General features: G+C 49.7%; 3 protein-coding genes across 10 annotated transcripts; 1 reads left to right on the top strand and 2 right to left on the bottom strand.

Annotated features, from left to right (window-relative positions):
* Nucleotides 1–44: 44 nt before the first annotated feature.
* On the bottom strand, nucleotides 45–5,170 carry LOC122371337 (WASH complex subunit 2-like). Its single transcript, XM_043347582.1, has 9 exons — nucleotides 5,012–5,170; nucleotides 4,428–4,622; nucleotides 3,972–4,111; nucleotides 3,273–3,426; nucleotides 2,714–2,878; nucleotides 2,297–2,387; nucleotides 1,764–1,937; nucleotides 525–631; nucleotides 45–185 (listed from the first exon to the last, which is right to left on the bottom strand). The coding sequence occupies exons 1-9, from the start codon at nucleotides 5,132–5,134 to the stop codon at nucleotides 45–47; spliced, it is 1,290 nt and encodes a 429-aa protein (XP_043203517.1). The 5' UTR covers nucleotides 5,135–5,170.
* Nucleotides 5,171–6,362: 1,192 nt separating this feature from the next.
* On the top strand, nucleotides 6,363–11,154 carry LOC122371347 (probable thiopurine S-methyltransferase). 8 transcript variants are annotated; one of them, XM_043347604.1, is made up of 6 exons: nucleotides 6,363–6,413; nucleotides 7,992–8,176; nucleotides 8,885–9,008; nucleotides 9,324–9,451; nucleotides 9,699–9,829; nucleotides 10,346–11,154. In XM_043347604.1, the coding sequence occupies exons 2-6, from the start codon at nucleotides 7,992–7,994 to the stop codon at nucleotides 10,465–10,467; spliced, it is 690 nt and encodes a 229-aa protein (XP_043203539.1). In that variant the 5' UTR covers nucleotides 6,363–6,413; the 3' UTR covers nucleotides 10,468–11,154. The 8 variants fall into 8 exon arrangements, with proteins under 8 accessions (XP_043203539.1, XP_043203538.1, XP_043203543.1 ...); XM_043347603.1 differs by having other exon boundaries at nucleotides 6,372–6,409; XM_043347608.1 differs by having other exon boundaries at nucleotides 6,384–6,434.
* A 279-nt stretch (nucleotides 11,155–11,433) lies between these two features.
* On the bottom strand, nucleotides 11,434–13,320 carry LOC122371348 (phosphofurin acidic cluster sorting protein 1-like). Its single transcript, XM_043347609.1, has one exon. It carries the CDS (start codon nucleotides 12,758–12,760, stop codon nucleotides 11,777–11,779), a length of 984 nt encoding a protein of 327 aa, XP_043203544.1. The 5' UTR covers nucleotides 12,761–13,320; the 3' UTR covers nucleotides 11,434–11,776.
* Nucleotides 13,321–14,319: the final 999 nt, after the last annotated feature.

Genomic DNA, 14,319 nt, shown 5'->3' with positions numbered 1-14,319 from the left:
CATTGTAGAGCACAGCCACAGCTCTCGAAGCCTTGTTCGTCCACCTACCTAGGTCCCCGTCGCTTCTGTCGGCCGGCGGCGGCCGGCCGGTCGTCCTCGTCAGAGGAGCTGCTGTCACCCTCCCTCCGACGGGGGGCGGAGAACGGGTCCAGACCGCCGAACATCGCCACGGCACCGGCCGGTAGCTGACGGGGAGGGGAGGTCAGAGACGGCAGGGGCGCCGCACAGAGCGAACAGCCTGGAGCGACTAGCGTGTCAACAGCAGACATAAATACCAGATACGCGCTACACATATCTACCAATAACAAACAATGTTATCAAGTATTGTAATGAAAACGAGTAACAATAATCGAATTAACCACCGCTGTATGTTTATGAAGCAAAGGTACTATGATGAGTATGTCCAAACAACCTGCAAAGCCCAGAAACAATTTTTCGTCTACTTTCCCACCGCCCGCGTTTTTTAAGTTTCGTGTGTATCATGCTACAATAAATACAGGCCGACGTCCCTCAGCAGGGCTCACCCGTCGTGTTGGAGTGGGCGGCTGCGCGGCAGCAGCAGCGGGAGCCGGAGCGGGAGCCGGAGCGGGATCCTCTCCGCCGGGGCTGGAGCCGTCAGAGCCGAGGTCGTCTGAAACCCGACACCACGGCTCATTAGCTGTCGTCAAACAGGTCGCACAGAGGTGGATCATCTTACAACTCGGGGCGAAATACACCGTAAGAACGTCCACGTAATGGCGAAAAATGGTCGGAAGCGGGACAAGAGCGGATCAGGTAACGTACCGCTAATGACTGTCAGAGATGGGTCAGAGAAGTGTCAGAAACAGAACGTCATATGTCAGAAGTCAGAACCAGAAGTTATGAGCCATCGGCGAAATCTCAGCAGTCGGACGCATGTTGTGCACATTCTGCAACTTCACAAAGATGTGTGGCCGGTGATGGTCAGTCCATGATCGCAAGGCCGTGAACGCCAGACGAGTGACTGGCAGGGACTATCCATGAACCAGCCGGGTAAAACAGCGAGCAGCTGCTCACGATCCGAGACCGAGAACCAACAGCCAACATACGGTGGAGGTTGTGTTGTTATTAGACTACATGAGTGAGCCTAGCTGTCAATCAGCCAGTTATGAAACGCAGCAGCATCTAGGATACAAGCCAAGTCCGTCCAACAATGAGACGCTCTTCTATTGACATGTAGGCGCTACCATTCGCGATCGACATAGATAATTGGGAAGATATGGATCCAATGTGCCGCGAGGCTGCGGGAAGTTTTGCACATGAATCATATCGTGTCGTCCACAGCGCTCGACGCTCGCAGAGGGCAGAGTCCATGCGGCTCAAGTTCAGCCATAATGCCCGGGTTTTAGGAATTCAGCCAAACAAAACGCCCCGGACGGAAATATATCAGCCAAACAAGTCTGGTACTCGTCATAACTAGCGGCGTCGCGTAGCACACTTGAAACTTCTGCGATGTATCAAAAACATTCAGACGACTTCGAGCACCGCAGATCTAATTTTGATAGCCGATACCACAGCCTGCAGCAAATGTCTGTGTCGATAAGCATTTAGGCAATATGATTCTCTTGCGACACATCTGATGCTAATAAGATGGTTATGGATTGGGGACGTCGTCCCTGTGGATATTGTACCTCTCCCTCCCCGTGTCTGTACTCACCGGGCGGGGTCTGGTCGGGCCGCTCCATCCCCTGCCGTCTGCTGCCCTCTCCCTCCCCCCTCCCTCCCCTCCCCGTGTCTGTACTCACCGGGCGGGGGCTGGTCGGGCCGCTCCACCCCCTGACGTCTGCTGTCTTCTCCCGCCGCTGCCGGGGCGGCCGCTCCAGCCCACAGGCCGGCCGCCGCCGCCGGCCGGCCGGCACCAAACAGCTCCCCGTCACCGGCCTCCGAGCCAGAGTCCGACTCTGGCGCGAACAGGTCTCCTGGGCGGGGGACGAGGTGTTTACATGACAGTCGGGGGAGTGGTGGGGAGGGGCGGTATGGGTGGCCGGGCAGCTTAGACTGGATGATGGCGGACAGAATGGGCAATCATGCGCCGGGGGCATTCCGCAAAACAACGAAATAACCATCGACACCGCATCAGATGCATTGCTATCAGAGTGAACACAGGCATAATGAAGGAATGTAAACCTTATTTTGTGCTTTTTTTTAACTGATCACGTTACCATCAGGATATAATCGCTCAACTACAAACAAAGATACTACCACAGTCAACTGAGGTAAGAATATTGTGTGCAGGATAGGTAGCGCCATGGGGTTTCCCACTGCTGTAGCGCCATACCTTCCAAGGGCGCTCGGGCGCGTGTCTGTCTCCGCGGCGGCTCCTCCCGTTCCATAGACTTCGTCTTCTGACTGGCAACACCTGGCGCCACCTGTCGGCAACAAACAGAACCTCACGTCACATCGGACATATGGAACATTGAATGGGTCTGAGGCCTTATATCAACTACGTCAGGTCTTACCAACGGGTTCTATGCTGTGAGGCATTGTAGTCTAAGGAACTACCAAAAAACACTCCCCAAGACTGAGAGGTGCTATTTTCTCTCCATCAATCAACCTTGAAAAATTCGTGCAAAAAAAAAAAAAAACAGCGGATGCATCGTCGGTAAGTTAGTGGTGACAAGAGCAATCACCCAGGATATGAACAATCCATCAGTGATCCATATTCTCGGGCCCTCGTCTGGCGGCCGGCGCCCACCTGCGTCCCCGGGTCGAACATATCGCCGCTCGAGTCGCTCCAGGCGTCATCGGCCGGCGGATGGGCGGCCGCCCGGGCGGGGGCGGCGGCGGCGGGGGCGGGGGCGGCGGGGACGAACACGTCTCCAGTGTCGCCAGTGCCGTCCAGCAGCTCGCCAGTGGTCTCCTGTGGAATGGAGCAGCGTCAGTCGCTGGCTGAGTACGACACATCACTGATTCGGCAATGACACGAGACATTTTACCGGCATAACAACCAGTAATCTAGGTCACACTCTTGACGGTAGGCACTGTAGGCACCGAAAGAAACCAACTTCTTATCGTTCCTGGTCTGTGAGGTCGCCTCTCACCGGGTCCGTGAGGTCGCCTCTCACCTGGTCCGTGAGGTCGCCTCTCACCGGGTCTGTGAGGTCTCTCACCTGGTCCGTGAGGTCGCCTCTCACCTGGTCTGTAGGACCGCCTCTCACCGGGTTTGTGAGGTCGTCTCTCACCTGGTCCGTGAGGTGGTCTCTCACCTGGTCTGTGAGGTGGCCTCTCACCTGGTCTGTGAGGTGGCCTCTCACCTGGTCTGTGAGGTCGTCCTCGGTGTCGGCCGGCGGCGGGCCCCCGCCCAGCTGCAGACCCACAGAGTCGTCGTCGGCGAACTGACGGCTGCCGATGATGTAGGGCAGCGGCCGGTGCAGGTACGGGTCCACCGGCTCTACCGCCAGCGGCAGGCTGAGAATAAATGGGATCAGAGTTATACAGTGGCCGGTGCAGGTACGGGTCCTCCGGTTCCACGGCCAGCGGCAGGCTGACAATAAGGGGGATCAGAGTTACAGAGCGGCCGGTGCAGGTACGGGTCCTCCGGTTCCACGGCCAGCGGCAGGCTGACAATGGGGAGGGGCGAGGGGGTCAGAGCGGCCGGTGCAGGTACGGGTCGACCGGCTCCACGGCCAGCGGCAGGCTGACAATAAAGGCGATCAGAGTTACAGAGCGGCCGCTTCATCCGCAGGTACGGGTCCACCGGTTCTACCGCCAGCGGCAGGCTGACGATGGGGAGGGGGAGGGGGTCAAAACGGCCGGTGTAGGTTAACATTCTACCGAATCCACTCCTTCTTTCGTTTCACTCTTGGTTTAAGCTCCACGCTTGACATAAAATTCACAACATGACAGCTACCACAAATAACCTAGCCCACTTTTTCAGGTCCTGTTTCCCGGAGCCCGCACTGTCCGTCCTGCCGCTGGACTCTCCCGTGCTATCAGCTCGGAGTCGGACCCACCTGTCGCTCGAGTCTCCGTCACTGTCAGAGTCCGAGACCTCCAGACGCTCGTAGGCCCGGTCCACCAGCTCCCCGCCTAGGGCCAGCGCCTCACACAGGCGACTGTGGGTCTCCTTCTGCGCGTCCTCCTTCGAGACGGTCTGACGACGATCAGCGGCATTAGTTTTTTTCAGCGGTTAGAAAGGACGAAAACGATACGTCACTTATAACTATTCTGTGTAGATTAAATTTCGATATAGGCACTGATAACACAGTTGTGACATTCGAGCTGTTTTGTTTATTTGCGTTTAGGGGCGAGTTTTGCATTGGCCAGTCGACGGCGAGGTAATTACGCGTACTGCGACCATATGATCCGCCTCATGTCAGCGGACCATGCCACTCTCTCCCATCACCGCAGCCAGAACCAAAGCCAACCATTTCAGTGGTAGCGTCCTCACTGGCGATCCCCGGACCCACCTGTTTCTCCGGCGCCGCCGCCGCCGCCACCGTCTCGGCACTGTCGTCCTCGTAAACCCGCGACTCGACAAAGCGGCTGTTGGAGACCAGCATCAGCTGCGTGGCGGCCGTCTGCACTCTGCACTGGGCGTCGGCCGAGTCGGCCAGCAGGCCGGCCAGCTCGGCCTTCACCTCCTCCGCCCGCGAGCACAGCCGCTGAGCGCAGAGAGACGCGGTCAGAGCGTCACAGCCGCTGAGCGCACAGAGACATGGTCAGAGACAGAAGGTGGAGACTGGTTACCCTGCTATTGGTGAAGCCATAAAAGGAGAATCAGACGCATATAAGGGGGCAGGACATTGTGGGTGATTATGCAACTGGGAAGTTGTTGTCTAATACGCTCATGATCAAATGCTCTGAGCCTGAGGTATCAGATAAGCATTGGTACTTTACAGCCTGCCACAGGTGCAGGGCCAAAACATCCAAAGGGTTATGAAATATTCAACCATTCAACCATCTCATTCAAATGAAAACAAAGTTAATTGAATAGATACTTATCTTAAATAAAAATAAGCAGAAAATTGTAAGTAATTCATATAATACTGACCTCTGAGAATGATTGCAAGGTGGCCAGAAGGCCCACATCTGAGGCCAAGTTCCAGTCATTGGCCCTTTCTCTGATCTGGTCGGTTGTCAGCGGTTTGTCTCCACTGACTGGAGGACTGGCCATTGCCAGTTCTGCTCCTGATCACACACTCTGTGCCTCAACAGGGGCGTAGCAGCTGAAAATGAGACACTGACAGCTATATGGTCTGTTCCCTTTTGATCCACTCATAGTGATCTGTGATATTGATATTTATTGAATTAAATTCATATGTTCTTCTTGGAACTAATTTGAATTAAGGTGCAATGCTCCAATCCTACCTGCAGCAAATATTGGTTGGAAGGTACCTATAGTAGGTAGAATTTTTTAAGGCTGCCCGATCGTTTGAGGTGCACCAATGAATACAGCACGGGACGAGCAATAGGAGTGAACAGAAAGTCAAAAATAATTAGTGAAATCAAGAGTAAGATGATGCTTTCACCTGAGGGGTGTTCACGGGCACCGCACACTGCTGCGTGCGGTGTGTGCGGTGCGTCCAGCAGGCGTGGGGGTAGGGGATGGGTAGGCGGTTCTGACGTCACGGCTGCGTGCGGTGGACGGTCCGCTGTGGCCAGTCCCAACCGGCCACAGTGATCGCTGTGTGCGGTGACGGAAGGCTGACGTAGGGACGAAGTGGGCGGAGCTTCGAGGCTGTGTGCGGTCCGACCGCACATAGGGCCCGTGAACAGCCCTCTGGCTTAGGGTTAAAGTATTGAGGCTTCAGCGCACTTTTCATTTAAGCTCTTTAAGCGATTCCAGGCTTAAAAATCCGACTATTCCTATGAGTCGAGACACTAGAATCAGAATCCCCCAAAAATGGGTAGCCTTCAACCTCTGGAGGTTGAAGGCTACCCATTTTCTGGACAGAAATGGGAGTGGTTTTCTACAACTGCACGGATGTAACCACTAATTTCACGCTTATATTGCATAATTTGGATATACCCGATATACCCCGACAAACCACCTTAAAATCGAAGAAATCGGAAATCCAACCAACAGATCGACGGTAATCAACAAATAATGCATGATGCAGATGCAGTGCTATCTGCTAAATGTTTCCTTGATTTGACAGAAGCTTAGAAACGACGTCATTAATTACTTTGCATTGATCAGTATCTTGACTCTTGAGCAAATAAAGATACTTTTAACAGTCAAAAAGTGCTTGCTATTGATCAATCTCCTTTAAATCATAAAATTTTATTTACTGATCAATATTTAATCCAAGAAACAGCACCAAACTGTCTTTTCATAAGCGCCCAACGCATTTTGATTTGTCCCTGAGTATTGACGTCATTAGCTCTAACATTTGCTGTCAGTTGTCTTCATTGGAATCTCCACTGTCAAATTGAGGCTACCTTAACTGCCAGTGATTTGTCAACATTTGAAAGTTTGCTGTTTATATTTGGTACACGTAGAACTTTGAGAATCATTGCCGGTCTGTGTCAGTCGTGTTTGATCAATATGACGTTAAACTGATGAATGACATGAATCGGAAATCGGTAGTCTTTATCTGAAGCTCCTGCAGCTCTGCGCCGTAAACGTCATAGCTGCGTCGCAGAAGGCATGCCGGCTAAATTTAATTATAAAATGCTTTGAAAATCATCAAATCCTTAATCGTTCCAGCATTTCCATCCTCAGGACAGTCATATTGAAGGCCCTGTACACCAGGTCAGATCCTTTACTATACGTCGAAACCTCCGGTCCTGTTCGGGCATGGATGGGCAACAATCTCATGCCACATGCGGGAAGCACCACTGAATCCTGACCCATAGGAGCAGTTACACATGATTCATGGTTCATAATTATTGTTGCTGTAGCTCTAAGCAGTAGAGTTTTCCAGGGTTATAAGAGATATGTGTGGATTTAAATGCCTCGCACTTGTAGGGGGTCAGAGTCAGACTCAGATGGTCAATGGACCCCGCTTGCTTTTTGCAAATAACTCGTGCTTCAAGTGGATGATCACAGCGAAACTTTCAGTACCCTCAAGTTGATCAATTTTACACCAATCCTGAAAATTTTATGAAACTGACCTAAATGACCTTTGACCTTTCACCTTTTTCTCAAGAGCATGTTTGGCCGGAATCGCAATTCTGAATATGTGAGCTTACATTATCTGCACGTTTCCCGTCTTTTTTTGACTGTAAATGCTCAAATATGTGAAATAATGTTGGTCCCATTCCCATGCATTATGGTGGGTGTCAACCATCACCACAGGTCATGTGGTGATGGTCAGGTCAAGGCCATTGGGCATTGGCATTGACCTTTGATGACTGTGGCTCACTTTTTAAAGCTTTACATGCTTCTAGGGTAGATTTGGAGCTGATTTCGAATTCAGCATCTGTTTGAACACTCACAATATAGTTTTAGTGCCTTTGTGTTTCATAACATCTTATGATGCCATTAGCAGTTGTTAACACCTACTATGGATAGCTGGCAGGAGAGGAGGCCTACTAATTGACCTGACCTGACCTGACTCGTCCTGGCCTGGATGCATGAAGAGTGAAGACATCATCTGTAATCAAAACTAACATGAAATTAGTGATCAGCAGACAGCACCCCTAAAAAAACAACAGCTTCACTTTGAGAAGTTCTAGCGGGCCCCGATTTTCTCGACTTTTGGGTCATTAACCTGACCTGGAAGGTCAATCAATGACCCAGGACCTTAAAGTTGGGTATCAAAGGCTACCTGTCGTCACCGGCAACACGCTTGTTTTTTCCGCGAAGCTCTAGCTCGATCAGGGACCGAACTGCAGGGGGTCCATCCAACCGACCCCCCTCCCCCTACACATCAAACGTTGGAAAACGCCGCACACAGGCGAGGGGTCAAATAGCACATAAGTAGCTTTTGATATGACAGTGAGCTCCATGATCACTGGAGTCATCTGATACCAGTGCACTGCGTTGTTGTTTCCATGCATCATTTATTCATCATGCATTGTTTCAGATGGCAGGAGAGATGGACAAGGAAAGAGTGGGTTCCTGGGAGCAGAAATGGTCAGAGGGAAAAATCAACTTCCACAAGCAAGAAGTGCACCCTGACTTGAAAAGGTGGTATGACAAGCTCGTTCCCGATGATCGCCCCAGAACGGTTCTGGTGCCACTGTGTGGCAAATCTGTGGATATGATGTGGTGAGTCAAACTTAGCGATGAGTCCTGTCTCAGTGATAGGAAGCTTCAGACTGGAAAGAAGTAAGCTGCTGCTCCGTCTCCAAAATTACGTTTGGCTTAGACCCCTTATGTCCGTGCCCAAAGGAGGCATTGGAGCTGGTCGGGACGACTTACGAACCGCTTCGTTACCTACGTCTTTTAAGATGTTATGTTTTATCTTCGCATTGTGTGAGACACGCTTAACTTTCGGCAAAAGTTATTTTCGATTGATTCATTTAACATGAGGTTAAATTGGCTTCCAATCATTTGTTTATTTTTTCGTGTTTCGGTCTAAATTATTTATCGATGATTCGTTGAACATTCGATATAAATTGCTTCCCGATCGAATGAGTGGCAGAAAAGGAACTAATTTGTGTCTGTCTGGTGCTGCACAGTGCACAAGTTCGGCTTATCAGGCACAACCGTTGAGTCTAGGTAGCATTCATCTATAAATTACGATTTTCTGACGAAGGCTGGACCTGACTAGAAAGCAAAAAAACTCAGGACGCTGAAAGGGTAACTGATAACAGTATTGTTTCTGATATTAGGTATCTAAATATCCCAGCACGGACCATTCCGAGTCTCGACACGTCTTCCTCAGACACTTGCATGGTATGAGGTCTGAAGTCTGTTTAGCACTGTACCCTATTTGCTAATGTATTTTAATGCTGAATCTTTATTTATTTTCAGGTTACATTCAAAGGGTCACACTGTGATTGGAATTGAGTGTGCTGAGAAAGCAATCCTCGACTTTTTCGCGGAAAACAAGCTGGACTTTACTACATCCTCAGTTCCCGAAGCAACATTGTATCAGGTAAGCAGGGCCTTGAGGTAAGCATTGTATGTTGCAGAAGAGTACGTATAGATGTCGCCATCAGTGCTTCAACTTGTGCATGATGCAAAACTTCATTGCATCCATTGCGGGCAGTGGTTGACTGTTGAATCTAAACGTGAAAATACCTTTGTTCTTCGCTCTACCTAATACACCTTCGTCCTTCATCTCATCTTGTATGTTCCCAGGTTGCTTGTAACAGTTATTGATTGACGGTTCACGGCATCGTTGATCGGATTTTTTATCTCCGAGTTCTTCCTAAACCGTTATCTAACCGTGGCTTCCCTGGACCTGCAGACGGCGGACGGCCGACTCCGGCTGTACCGTGCTGACATCTGTCGGCTGAGCGGAGAAACTATCGGCGCCGTGGACGGGATCTGGGACCGTGCTTCGTACGTGGCAATGAACGTGGAAGATAGACCCAAGTAAGAATGGTGCGGTCTTAGCACAAACATGGTTTCTACTTTGCAGCTGATGCAATGCAACACTCGCAGCTAGCAGAATGCGTTAATTTGGTGAGAGGGAAATCTGTAAAACGAAATGGCGACTCGCTTCAGTAATGTGCATCCGTTGACTTATCTGTGCCCATTACCTATGACTTGTTAATAAGTATTTTTGGGAAGTTGAGCTTGTGACGAGCTGTCAGTTGACGGTTATCGGCGCGTTGGCCAGGTACGCGGCGCTGCTGCGCTCGGTGATGGCGCCCGGCTGTCGGTACCTGCTCAGCACGGTCGAGTATGGTCCGTGCGAGTTTCGGGGCACGCCGCGCAGTGTCACCCCCGCCGACTTCCGACCAGAGTTCGGTGAGTGGCGGGGAGAGGGGGTGCAGGTAGAGTATGGTGTGAGAGCCGAATAATGTTAGACGAGGTTAAAAATCAGTGTACAGTTGTTACCGGTAACAGTATCGTTTGAGAACAAAGTGCGTCGATTCGGTGTGTGTTATCTCGCTTCATGCGCTGACTTACGGTTAGTTGTGGCGTGGGAGGCGTCGACAGCGATATCGTTTTACGTTCATGTGCGCTTATTTAACGAACCATCGATGGACGGTATCGGCATGGTACCACTACCGGCATAGTGCTAGCGGTATCGGTTGCTCTTATTTGACACTTGAAAGTTTCTATTGATAAGAGCTTTCACGGTGATGCAATGAATCAGTGACAAAAGAAGTACCTTCCTGCAGATTGTACAGAAAGGCACTTTTTGCCATCCGCTTATCCACAGCCCCGTCGCAATAATCTCACGTCACGCAATGTGTCGCCTTTCTACACCGTGCCTGTATCACGACTGACACGTTATACGGTGTCTGTGCTGGTTTGCAGAGTCTGTGGCGGATATCGAGCACATGTACTCGCACCCCCAGCCGGACGATCTGCCGCCGGGTCTGCTCCGCTGCAGCCCGGCCGGCCTCCAGGAGAACCTGTACCTCATCGTGCGACGGTAGACGCCGCAGGGGCCGGGGTGGTAACCGCGGTAAGGCGAGCGGGAGTGCCGTGAACCGTGCTAGTTGGGCAGGCACAGAGACGGAATAATCGTACGATGAACCTGTGCTAGGGCGGCTCAGCCCAGTGCCTTCGGTAAATGGGACCAATGGGAAGATGTGCCGTGTTGTTAAAAGCCGAGTGTCGAAGATGATGTGATGGTGCGTACATTTGATTTTGTTATAATTATCTCTGTACTTTTTGTAGTGACGGAATCAGTTTGTATAAGGTGCATGCGCGGAGCGGAAGGCGCGACAGCTCAAACCAATGCCTTAAACCACCTTAGACGTTTGACGTCGGCATGCCCACTAGTCAATAGGACGTTTAGTTCGTTGAACTGTAATTGACTTATCGCGGCTTATTTTCCTGTCTAGGTTCTCTTCACCCCGGTCGCTGGTCAGTTATAATCTGGCTTGCGGAGGTAGTAAGTCTAAATGGGCTACGCCCGAGACCTGGTGCTCCATTAGTGTTACCTGCTATTTTGGCAGTGTGCTAAGCATTGTGATTCTATGTTACTGTTATAGAATTGAGTGATGCTGTGATGCGTGCTTTTTAGGACGCATTACATAATACCCAGGGACGGCGTACGGTACTTGTTTCAAACAATGCACGCCCAATGTTCATACAGTAAATATATTTTTGGTCGTTTATCCGTCCCCCTCACCTATGTAACAGATCATGTATAAAATCGCATTCTGCAATTTGCTCTGGTTGATCTTGCCAACTGAGAGTTATGCAGCTGTTTACATATTCTACGATTACCAGCACCGTACCAAAACCTGTAGGAAGACTGTGGGGCCTGACCGGCATGCGAAGATTGTATGTTCGATTACTGATGAAAGACATCGAGTGAACATCAGCGAAAACACGTGTACCTGGACGCTAACGGTGTGGCTTTGACTTGGAGATGGCAGTCACTTCACATCACCTTCTGGTGCTGTAAACTTTATTGAATACACCTGATCACTTTTGATTATATCAAGAATGTAACATTTTAACAAGAAACATTTATTGAGATAGAATATGGCAAGTGGTAACAATGAAAGCATTGTAGTGGGTCAGAATAAGTCTGGCCCCATTCATACACCTCTGGATCATGTGACCATTTGCCAAGGATCAGCTGTCTCATTTGGAATTTCACATGGTCTACGTACATTTGTTCTTTAAAAATATAAAAATACATAAAAAGGGAGGACACAATCTGGAGATAAGCAGGTACTCACTACATTAATGATGATATAACTGTGTCCCGGGAGTTAGGACAGTTCAACCTTACAGCTGGGTTTGTTCTTTTCCAATTGTTGGGTTGGCATTGTCACCCAGGAGGTTCTGCGAGGAGGAGAAGAATGGGCGAAGTGAGGGCTTTGGTGTCGAGCTGATGCTCATGGTGTCGATCTCGGGCTCAGAGTCTGAAGCGTACTCGTCCAGCTCCTTCAGCAGATCAGCGATCTCCCTCTCCTCGCCGTCAAACTTGGGATCCATGTCCTGGTCCTGGTCCAGCTCCTGCAGACCCTCGGACACCTTGAATCGCTTCAGAAGTGTCATAAACTTCTCCTTCAGGTTTCTCTGCCTCATGTTTGAGCCCATGTGCTTGGAAGATGGGGGCTTTCCTCTGGCATCAGGGATCTGCTCAGAATCAGAGCACTCATCATTGGTGCTGTACTCTTCCTCTTCTTCTGAGTCATACCTGTAGGGCAGGTCCATGTTCTTGGGCATCTGCATTTCTTCCTGTTCTGCTGGCTGACTGACCAGCGACTCCACACTCAGGATGGCAGCCAGGGTCTGACGCTCCTTTGGGTCCGAGTACAGCATCAGGTCTTTGTCCACTGACTTCTGCAGGATTTGTGACATGTTGATGACACCAACAGACAGTGTCTTGTACCCCAGTATGGTTCTGTTTTTGTACCTCTTGCGCCTCTGCAGCATGATCTGCAACTTGTTACCCTCTCCTTTCAAGAAGTGAGGATACTGGAGAGAAAATGTTAAATCCAGCTCAGTGTCAATAAGGCCATTGCTTTGTAAAGGAATTTCATTTGACCTCAAGGTTCTTTTGGCACTCTGCATCTTCACAGCAATCAGCAATGACCCCAAGTCCGAACTGACTGGACGAACAACCTTCAGATGGGCCAGCTTCAGGGTGCACTGCCTTGCAATGCAAACTGGGGATGTTCTTTCCACTTCCCAGGTTGCAAATAACCTCATTGGGGTTGGCTTAACCCCATCAGCTGTTGACACTTTAGATGGTTTCTCTGCCATTTTTGTTCCTGCTAGCAAATAGTATGAGCTACAAAGAACTTACTGCAACAATAATGGCACCATTCAAAACACACTATTGCTGCTGAGCATCTCTGGGTCACTGCCAACACTGCCAGTGACGTAATGTTGAGAGTTTGAGTTCACTTCAGGTACGCGTGGTGCAGACAGCTTTCACCTTCAGCTATGAACAGTTTATACGGAAACAGCTGTGGCATCTATCCTTAGCACCTCAAAATTCAAATACAGTCATGCACAAGCATGCTAATATGCTAGGAAGGTAGCGCCTGTAGCAGATTGCTCATTGGTTGACTTCCATCTCAATCTCAATCTTCCGAGTAGCCTCTTTGATTCAAACCCTATCTTCACTGTCTTTGGCTTTGCATTGGATGAATGCTTGAAGGCGTTTGTTTCTGACACTTTCCAAAAAGTTCGATAAGTAGCAGAGGAAACACACGACCGAGATGAGCAACCAACACCACCGAAGGACTTGGAAGGGCTATAAAAAGCGAATTTTGATATCCAATGCGAAGTGCACAATTCGTGAGAGAAAGAACTTGTAATTGAACAAGGTTTGGGCATTCAATTCTTGTCAATTTCAAGAAATATGACGTCACATTCAAAGATAATGTTTGTTTTTCCTTCTAAAAACGTAATTAAACCTTTTAAAATACAAAGCTAATAGCATAATTTTTTATAACATTACAAAGAAAACAAACATAAAAATTAAGATCATTTTTTTATATGACGTAAATATACCGGGCTGTTTTCGACTGTAATACAAAAACTACGCCACAGAGATCTTCCTGGCGCAATTCATTAGCTCGCTTCCGTGTTTGAAATCAACAGAAATCAATTCAGTGTGCTATGAGCAGTGGCGGCGGGAGGTATTTTGGGATGGGGGGGGCACACCTGATCCTTCCCGGAACCTAGGGTACCCCCAAATCTAGTTTTCTCACCGGTTTTAGGCCACTTATTTTTCACCTCTTGGCCTTTACAACAAAAATAAAAAAATAAAACATTTGCAAATAAGTGAGATAATTAGTCTCATCTGAGTCAAGAAACTACCTTTTTGGTAACCTGGGATAAACGTTTAAAGCTTCCACACATGAGCTGTCAAGTCAGGTACGGGGACCCGCAGTTGCTACTGTACAGCGACCCTGAGTAAATTGTCCCAGCACCCTCACAGGGAACAACGATAAGCTGTCAGAGGGCACGCACAGAAAACCTCAGCTGCTCTTGTGCAGGGACCGGCAGTCGATATCAATGTTATCGGTTGTTACTGGACAGGACAGACGGCTAGAGTTGGGGTTCGTGTACAATAGCAACTGCGGGTCCCCGTACAGAGGGGGATTTTTTTACTTAAATAGGTATTGTCTTCCATTCAGCTTTTCTTTGAGGCCCTCGGCCGCTAATATGGGGAGGACAAGCTGCCCCGACGGTTCCTGGCCCTTTGAAACTTTGCGGGGGCAGAGACCCCCACGGCCCCAGAGTTGTGGGGCAGGCTGCCCCCATGCTGCCCCCCGGCTCACGCGCCTATGCCGGCTGGCGTCTGGCAGAGT

The sequence above is a fragment of the Amphibalanus amphitrite genome, unplaced genomic scaffold (assembly GCF_019059575.1).
Source record: "Amphibalanus amphitrite isolate SeventyFive unplaced genomic scaffold, NRLGWU_Aamphi_draft 001233F_arrow, whole genome shotgun sequence".
NCBI classification, from domain to species: domain Eukaryota; kingdom Metazoa; phylum Arthropoda; class Thecostraca; order Balanomorpha; family Balanidae; genus Amphibalanus; species Amphibalanus amphitrite.
Note: the sequence above shows the minus strand (reverse complement) of the source record. Positions and strands in the feature narration are given on the sequence as shown.